The 9,372-nt window shown below is 40.1% G+C and overlaps 1 protein-coding gene across 2 annotated transcripts in view; it reads left to right on the top strand.

Annotated features, from left to right (window-relative positions):
* Positions 1-9,121, top strand: part of NUP54 (nucleoporin 54) — a 38,134-nt gene extending 29,013 nt beyond the window's left edge. Inside the window, exons 11-12 of one of the 2 annotated variants that reach the window (XM_024115426.3) lie at positions 6,074-6,184; positions 8,522-9,121. In XM_024115426.3, the coding sequence (XP_023971194.1) occupies positions 6,074-6,184; positions 8,522-8,650 (240 nt within the window). In that variant the 3' untranslated portion in view covers positions 8,651-9,121. The remainder of the gene's footprint in view (positions 1-6,073; positions 6,185-8,521) is intronic. The other variant, XM_024115427.3, reaches the window with a different exon arrangement.
* The last annotated feature ends 251 nt before the right edge of the window (positions 9,122-9,372 follow it).

The raw sequence follows: 9,372 nt of genomic DNA, 5'->3' as shown, positions 1-9,372 counted from the left end.
AGATTGCTTTTGCTATTTGGGGTCTTTTGTGTTTCCATACAAATTGTGAAATTTTTTTTTCTAGTTCTGTAAAAAATGCTAGTGGTAGTTTGATAGGGATTGCATTGAATCTGTAGATTGCTTTGGGTAGTAGAGTCATTTTCACAATGTTGATTCTTCCAATCCAAGAACATGGTATATTTCTCCACCTATTTGTATCATCTTTAATTTCTTTCATCAGTGTCTTATAGTTTTCTGCATACAAGTTTTTTGTCTCCTTAGGTAGGTTTATTCCTAGATATTTTATTCTTTTTGTTGCAATGGTAAATGGGAGTGTTTTCTTAATTTCACTCTCAGATTTTTCATCATTAGTGTATAAGAATGCCAGAGATTTCTGTGCATTAATTTTGTATCCTGCTACTTTGCCAAATTCATTGATTAGCTCTAGTAGTTTTCTGGTAGCATCCTTAGGATTCTCTATGTATAATATCATGTCATCTGCAAATAGTGACAGCTTTACTTCTTCTTTTCCTATTTGGATTCCTTTTATTTCTTTTTTTTCTCTGTTTGCTGTGGCTAGAACTTCCAAAACTATGTTGAATAAGAGTGGTGAGAGTGGGCAACCTTGTCTTGTTCCTGATCTTAGTGGAAATGGTTTCAGTTTTTCACCATTGAGAACAATGCTGGCTGTGGGTTTGTCATATATGGCCTTTATTATGTTGAGGAAAGTTCCCTCTATGCCTACTTTCTGCAGGGTTTTTATCATATATGGGTGTTGAATTTTGTCAAAAGCTTTCTCTGCATCTATTGAGATGATCATATGGTTTTTCTCCTTCAGTTTGTTGATATGGTGTATCACGTTGATTGATTTGCGTATATTGAAGAATCCTTGCATTCCTGGTATAAACCCCACTTGATCATGTTGTATGATCCTTTTAATGTGCTGTTGGATTCTGTTTGCTAGTATTCTCTTGAGGACTTTTGCATCTGTGTTCATCAGGGTTATTGGCCTGTAATTTTCTTTCTTTGTGACGTCTTTGTCTGGTTTTGGTATCAGGGTTATGGTGGCCTCATAGAATGAGTTTGGGATTGTTCCTCCCTCTGCTATCTTTTGGAAGAGTTTGAGAAGGATAGGTGTTCGCTCTTCTCTAAATGTTTGATAGAATTCGGCTGTGAAGCCATCTTGTCCTGGGCTTTTGTTTGTTGGAAGATCTTTAATCACAGTTTCAGTTTCAGTGCTTGTGATTGGTCGGTTCATATTTTCTATTTCTTCCTGGTTCAGTCTCGGCAGCTTGTGCATTTCTAAGAATTTGTCCATTTCTTCCAGGTTGTCCATTTTATTGGCATACAGTTGCTTGTAGTAATCTCTAATAATCTTTTGTATTTCTGCAGTGTCAGTTGTTACATCCCCTTTTTCATTTCTAATTCTATTGATTTGAGTCTTCTCCCTTTTATTCTTGATGAGTCTGGCTAATGGTTTATCAATTTTATTTATCTTCTCAAAGAACCAGCTTTTAGTTTTATTGATCTTTGCTATTGTTTCCTTCATTTCTTTTTCATTTATTTCTGATCTGATCTTTATGATTTCTTTCCTTCTGCTAAATTTGGGGTTCTTTTGTTCTTCTTTCTCTAATTGCTTTAGGTGCAAAGTTAGGTTGTTTATACGAGATGTTTCCTGTTTCTTAAGGTTAATCACAGTTTCCATTTCAGTGCTTGTGATTGGTCTGTTCATATTTTCTATTTCTTCCTGGTTCAGTCTCGGCACGTTGTGCATTTCTAAGAATTCTGTATTTCTTCCAGGTTGTCCATTTTATTGGCATACAGTTGCTTGTAGTAATCTCTAATAATCTTTTGTATTTCTGCACTGTCCGTTGTTACTTCTCCTTTTTCATTTCTAAGTCTATTGATTTGAGTCTTCTCCCTTTTTTTCTTGATGAGTCTGGCTAATGGTTTATCAATTTTTTTATCTTCTCAAAGAAACAGCTTTTAGTTTTATTGATCTTTGCTATCATTTCCTTCATTTCTTTTTCATTTATTTCTGATCTGATCTTTATGACTGCTTTCCTTCTGCTAAATTTGGCATTTTTTTGTTCTTCTTTCTCTAATTGCCCTAGGTGCAAAGTTAGGTTGTTTATTTGAGATGTTTCCTGTTTCTTAAGGTAGGATTGTTTTGCTATAAACTTCCCTCTTAGAACTGCTTTTGCTGCATCCCATAGGTTTTGGGTCATCGTGTCTCCATTGTCATTTGTTTCTAAGTATATTTTGACTTCTTCTTTGATTTCTTCAGTGATCACTTCGTTATTAAGGAGTGTGTTGTTTAGCCTCGATGTGTTTGTATTTTTTACAGATCTTTTCCTGTAATTGATAGCTAGTCTCATAGCGTTGTGGTCGGAAAAGATACTTGATACGATTTCAATTTTCTTAAATTTGCCAAGGCTAGATTTGTGACCCAATATATGATCTATCCTGGAGAATGTTCCATGAGCACTTGAGAAAAACGTGCATTCTGTTGTTTTTGGATGGAATGTCCTATAAATATCAATTAAGTCCATCTTGTGGAATGTATCATTTAAAGCTTGTGTTTCCTTATTTATTTTCATTTTGGATGATCTGTCCATTGGTGAAAGTGGGGTGTTAAAGTCCCCTACTATGATTGTGTTACTGTCGATTTCCCCTTTTATGGCTGTTAGTATTTGCCTTATGTATTGAGGTGCTCCTATGTTGGGTGCATAAATATTTACAATTGTTATATCTTCTTCATGGATCGAACCCTTGATCATTATATAGTGTCCTTCTTTGTCTCTTGTAATAGTTTTTACTTTAAAGTCAACTCTCAGCTTTTGCTTGTCTGTAAAGGTTTTAATTTCTCCATTGAATTTGAATGAGATCCTTGCTGGGTAGAGTAATCTTGATTGTAGGTTTTTCTCCTTCATCACTTTAAATATGTCCTGCCACTTCCTTCTGGCTTGCAGAGTTTCTGCTGAAAGATCAGCTGTTAACCTTATGGGCATTCCCTTGTGTGTTATTTGTTGTTTTTCCCTTGCTGCTTTCAGTATGTTTTCTTTGTATTTAATTTTTGATAGTTTGATTAATATGTGTCTTGGCGTGTTTCTCCTTGGATTTATCCTATATGGGACTCTTTGTGCTTCCTGAACTTGATTATTTCCTTTCCCATATTAAGGAAGTTTTCAACTATAATCACTTCAAATATTTTTTCAGTCCCTTTCTTTTTCTCTATTTTGCTTACTGTGTGTGGGGTCTCCTTTTTGCAGGCTGCAGGTTCATAGTTCCCATTGTTTTTGGTGTCTGTCCCCAGTGGCTAAGGTTGGTTCTTGGGTTGAGTAGGTTTCCTGGTTGGCTGGGACTAGTGCCTGTGTTCTGGTGGATGAGGCTGGATCTTGTCTTTCTGGTGGGCAGGTCCACGTCTGGTGGTGTGTTTTGGGGTGTCTGTAGCCTTATTATGATTTTAGGCAGCCTCTCTGCTAATGGATGGGGCTGTAGTCCTGTCTTGCTAGTTGTTGGTCATAGGGTGTCCAGCTCTGTAGCTTGCTGGTCATTGAGTGAAGCTGGGTCTTGGTGTTGAGATGGAGATTTCTGGGAGGTTTTTGCCGTTTGATATTGCGTGGAGCTGGGAGGTCTCTTGAAGACCAGTGTCCTGAAGTTGGCTGTCCCACCTCAGAGACACAGCCCTGACTCCTGGCTGGGGCACCAAGAGCCTTTAATCCACATGGCTCAGAATAAAAGGGAGAAGAAATAGTACGGAAAGGAAAGGAAGGAAGGCAGGGAGGAAGAAAGAAAGAAAGAGAGAAAATAAAGTAGGATAAAATAGTTATCAAAATAAAAAATAATTATTAAGAAGAAAAATTTTAAAAAGAAAAAAAAATGGTTCAGTCAGAACCCTAGGACAAATGGTGAAAGCAAAGGCATACAGACAAAATCTCACACAGCAGCACACTCATACACACTCACAAAGAGAGAAAAAGGGGAAAATAATAATATATCTTGCTCCGCAAAGTCCACCTCCTATAGTACGGAAAGGAAAGGAAGGAAGGCAGGGAGGAAGAAAGAAAGAAAGAGAGAAAATAAAGTAGGATAAAATAGTTATCAAAATAAAAAATAATTATTAAGAAGAAAAATTTTAAAAAGAAAAAAAAATGGTTCAGTCAGAACCCTAGGACAAATGGTGAAAGCAAAGGCATACAGACAAAATCTCACACAGCAGCACACTCATACACACTCACAAAGAGAGAAAAAGGGGAAAATAATAATATATCTTGCTCCCCAAAGTCCACCTCCTCAACTTGGGATGATTCGCTGTCTATTCGGGTATTCCACAGATGCAGGGCACTTCAAGTTGATTGTGGAGATTTAATCCTCTGCTTCTGAGGCTGCTGGGAGAGACCTCCCCCTCTCCTCTGTGTTCGCACAGCTCCTGGGGTTCAGCTTTGGACTTGGCCCCGCCTCTGCGCATAGGTCGTCCGAGGGCGTCTGCTCTTCGCTCATACAGGACGGGGTTAAAGGAGCAGCTGATTCGGGAGCTCTGGCTCAGGCGGGCGGGGGGGAGGGTCACGGATACAGGGCGAGCCCGTGGCAGCGGAGGCTGGCATGATGCTGCACCAGCCCAAGGTGCGCCGTGCGTTCTCCCGGGGAAGCTGTCCCTGGATCCCGGGACCCCGGCACTGGCGGGCTGCACAGGGTCCCTGGAGGGGAGGCGTGGAGAGTCACCTGTTCCCCCACACAGGCCTCTTGGTGGTGGCAGTGGCAGCCCTAGCGTCTCATGCCCGTCTTTGGTGTCCGCGCCGACAGCCGCTGCTTGCGCCCGTTTCTGGAGCTCCTTTACGCGATGCGCTTAATCCCCTCTCCTCTCGCACCAGGAAACAAAGAGGCAAGAAAAAGTCTCTTCGGCAGCTCCGCGCCCGTCTCTGGAGCTCTTTTAAGCGGCGCGCTTAAACCCCTCTCTCTCCTCGCGCACCAGGAAACAAAGAGGCAAGAAAAAGTCTCTTGTCTCTTCTCCGCGCCTGTCTCTGGAGCTCCTTTAAGCGGTGGGTTTAATCCCGTCTCCTCGCGCCCCAGGAAGCAAAGAGGGAAGAAAAGGTCTCTTGCCTCTTCGGCAGCTCCAGACTTCTCCCGGACTCCCTCCCAGCTAGCTGTGGTGCACTAACCCCTTCAGGCTGTGTTCACGCCGCCAACCCCAGTCCTCTCCCGGCTTCCGACAGAAGCCCGAGCCTCAGCTCCCAGCCCCCGCCCGTCCCGGCGGGTGAGCAGACAATCCTCTCGGGCTGGTGAGTGCCGGTCAGCACCGATCCTCTGTGCGGGAATCTCTCCGCTTTGCCCTCCGCACCCCGCTGCTGTGCTCTCCTCCGAGGCTCCGGAGCTTCCGCCTCTGCCACCCACAGTCTCCGCCCACAAAGGGGCTTCTCGTGTGTGGGAACCTTTCCTCCTTCACGGCTCCCTCCCACTGGTGCAGGTCCCGCCCCTATTCCTTTGTCTCTGTTTATTCTTTTTTCTTTTGCCCTACCCAGGTACGTGGGGTTTTTCTCGCCTTTTGGAAGGTCTGAGGTCTTCTGCCAGCGTTCAGTGGGTGATAGGAGCAGTTAGTTCCACGTGTAGATGTATTTCTGATGTATCTGTGGGGAGGAAGGTGATCTCCGCATCTTACTCTTCCGCCATCTTCTCTCCGATCTAAAGTAGACTCTTAATCATGATGTTTTGGGCTTGTATTAGTGTTTCAAATAATGTACGGAGGGAGAACTGACACCTTTAATTAGAGTAGTACCTATCCTTTTAAAATAAAACATTCTCTTTTAGAAATGGTTGCTGTTATGAGCAGTTATAATTCAACTCAGTATTTTTATTTATTTATTTGGTTGTGCCAGGTCTTAGTTGTGGCAGGCTGGCTCCTTAGTTGCAGCCTGCCGGCTCCTTAGTTGCAGCAGGCGGGCTTCTTAGTTGTGGCATGCAAACTCTTAGTTGCAGCTTGCATGTGGGATCTAGTTCCCTGACCAGGGATCGAACCCGGGCCCCCTGCATTGGGAGTGCTGAGTCCTATTCACCATGACACCAGGGAAGTCCCTCAACTCTGTATTATTTTTAGGGCCGACTGAATGAACTGATGTCCCAAATCAGGATGCAGAATCATTTTGGAGCAGTCAAATCTGAAGAAAGATATTACATAGATGCAGATCTGTTACGAGAAATCAAGCAGGTAAGTGTTGCACTAGACTCACCTTTTAAAAAGGTGACTTCACCACCTCACATCCATTAGGATGGCTATTATCCAAAAAAAAAAAAAACCCAGAAAATAACAAGGGTTTAGAGGATTTGAAAAAAATGGAAACCTCATGCATTGCTAGTGGCAATGTAAAAATGGTGCATGCAGCCACTGTGAAAAATGGTTCCTCAAAATATTAAACATAGAATTACAATATAGTCCAGCAATTCTGCTTCTGGGTGCATACCTAAAAGGATTGAAAGTAGGGACTCAAACAGATTATTTGTATAGCCATGTTCATAGAAGCATTATTCACAGTAGCCAAAGTGGAAGCAATCCAAGTGTCCATAGATGGATGAATAAACAAAATATGGTATATATACAGTGGAAATATTAGCCTTAAAAAGGAAGGAAATTCTCACATGCACACACTACATGGGTGAATTTTGAAGACATTACGTGAAATAAGCCAGTTTGAAAGGACAAAAGTTGTATAGGGCTTCCCTGGTGGTGCAGCGGTTGAGAGTCCGCGTGCCGATGCAGGGGACACGGGTTCGTGCCCCGGTCCGGGAAGATCCCACATGCCGCGGAGCGGCTGGGCCCGTGAGCCATGGCCGCTGAGCCTGAGCGTCCAGAGCCTGTGCTCCGCAAAGGGAGAGGCCACGACGGTGAGAGGCCCGCTTACCGCAAAAAAAAAAAAAGTTGTATGATTCCACTTATATGGGGTACCTAGAATAGTCCAATTCATAGAGAATAGAATGGTAGTTGCCAGGGGCTGAGGGGAAGGGGAGTGGGGAGCTAGTGTTTAGTGGGTACAGAATTTCAGTTTGAGAAGATGAAAAAGTTCTACAGATAGATGGTAGTGATTGTTGCACAACATGATTTACTCAGTGCTACTGGACTGGACATAAAATGGTTAAAATGGACATGTTATGTATATTTTCCCACCAAAAAAAAGCTAATCGTTCTCTTCACCTGTCCCCCACATCGATGAATTCCGAGGTAATACAGACAACCCAAGTACCCTAGACCCCGCTGCTGTTTGTAGGGGTCGTTAGAAATGCAGACGCTCAGCTCGTACTCCAGACCTCCGGAAGCTACATTTTTCAAGATCACAGTGATTTGTATGCACAGTTAAAGTTTGAGAAGTAACTGCTCTATATCACATATTCCCAACTTACATAATGCCACATATCAATTATAAATATGTAGAGTTAATGATCCTGTCAGCCCTCAGGAGACCTGGGTGTAGGCTGGGGTAGCCGAAACCTCCAACCACTGTCTAAGGCTCACTTTCTATGAAGAAGTTGGGATGTACTGCTCTAGCTTAGTTTCATTAGTATAAATATAGATTGGTTTAATAAAAGCTATCCAACCATCAACTGTGTCTTAAAAAATATATTAAGATGGTAAACTTTGTGGAACATACTAGGTAGGATTAATTGGCGTGGCAGGTTGGTATGACCCTGAGGATTTTAGGTAGTTATAAATGTCATCAACAAATCTGATTTTATTATGTGCTTTAGAATGGATATTGCTGTTATATGCAACTAAAAACTAGTTTGGCTTCTGGGTTCTCGAAAAGTATACATACACTTGATTATATTCATATTTACAATAAAATTAACTGAGAAAGATTCCAGCATATTGGAATAAAGAACTATATAAAAGAGTTTATGCAGTAAAATTGGGAATAATATAAACACCTACCTTAAACGATGAAAAGCAGTATATTGTTTTGGAATTGAAGCATCATGGCTCATCACCTGTATCTCAGTTTCTTTATCTGTAGAGAAGAGGTAATAATGGTACCCCCAAAGTGTGTGCTCAAAGGGATTTTAAATGAGTTAATACCCATGAAACTCTTCAAGCTGCCTTAACATCTGGGAAGGACTCTTTAAAATGCTAGCAACTGTAGTTATCACCATTATCATCAGTTTATACTTTGTACTTTAAAACATGGAAATCCTTAGTTTTCAGAATGATTATTTTGCTAGTCATCTATATTTGAGTACCTTGCATTGTTTTAATATACCTTTAATATACCTTTGTTTTTTTGTTGATAAAAGGAACCTTTAACACTCTGCATCTTTTGTAAAATTTCTGTTACAGATATTGTTCATTGTATATTTGATTTTATTGCTTTTTACAGTATTTTACTGTATTTAAAAGTGTTAGCAAAAGATATAGATAGTACAAATGTTTAAATATGCAGATAATGAGAGCAGCCACTAAGTGCTGTGTTGCTGGTAAAATAGTGAAAAATAGCCTTTTTCCTGTGAGTAGCATGCAGTTTAATAAATACATTGATATTTTTAAAATTCCTTCTAGCATTTGAAACAACAACAGGAAGGCCTTAGCCACTTGATTAGCATCATAAAAGATGACTTAGAAGATATCAAGTTGGTAGAACATGGATTGAATGAAACCATCCACATCAGAGGTGGTGTCTTCAGTTGACAGTTCACAAACTTCTGTTAAAGGTTTGTGAAATACATCTTCTTGTTATATCAGACCTTCCTTAAGAATGAAACTGACCACGTGGAGGGGAAAAGAAAGAAAACAATCCTCTCTCCTGACTTGGTTTTTGAGAAGGTTCCTGACAAATTATTCATCAAATCTGAAATAACTGTCACTTCACTGCTCTTCAGAGATAGCCTTTGAAAGATTTACATCTAAAAGCTGTAATTACTTTTAAAAAGAAGTACATAATTACCAAAAATATTTCCTATTGTATAGTTTCACAACAGCATTCTTCTTAGAAATAATCAATGTTTAATGATTATTCTCCATTGAGCCTGTACTCTGCTCTCCATAGCAAGTAAATAGGAAATGTCTGCTTTGCACATAACAAACTGTATAATTACTTGGCTGTTGGAGATTTGTACTTCAGAATGTAAATGTATGTCAGTTTTTATATTTGTGAATTCATCTGTGGGAGGAGTAAAGAAAATCCAAGAGTATTTAATGATTAATGTGGTTTTCTTTTCATTCTATAGATTTGAAAATATATTTTTATATTATTTTACTTATTTGGAATTTACAGAACACACCTAAGCAATTAGGATATAACAAAATTACATTTTATCATTTTTACAACTTTTTTTTAAACCTTTATTTCTAAAAAAGATGAAAAGTTATAAATAAATTCTTGATTATAATTACTTTTTATATAATTCTGT

The sequence above is a fragment of the Physeter macrocephalus genome, chromosome 7, assembly GCF_002837175.3.
Source record: "Physeter macrocephalus isolate SW-GA chromosome 7, ASM283717v5, whole genome shotgun sequence".
NCBI classification, from domain to species: domain Eukaryota; kingdom Metazoa; phylum Chordata; class Mammalia; order Artiodactyla; family Physeteridae; genus Physeter; species Physeter macrocephalus.
The sequence above is the reverse complement of the archived record's forward strand: the minus strand, read 5'-3'. Positions and strand labels throughout refer to the sequence as shown.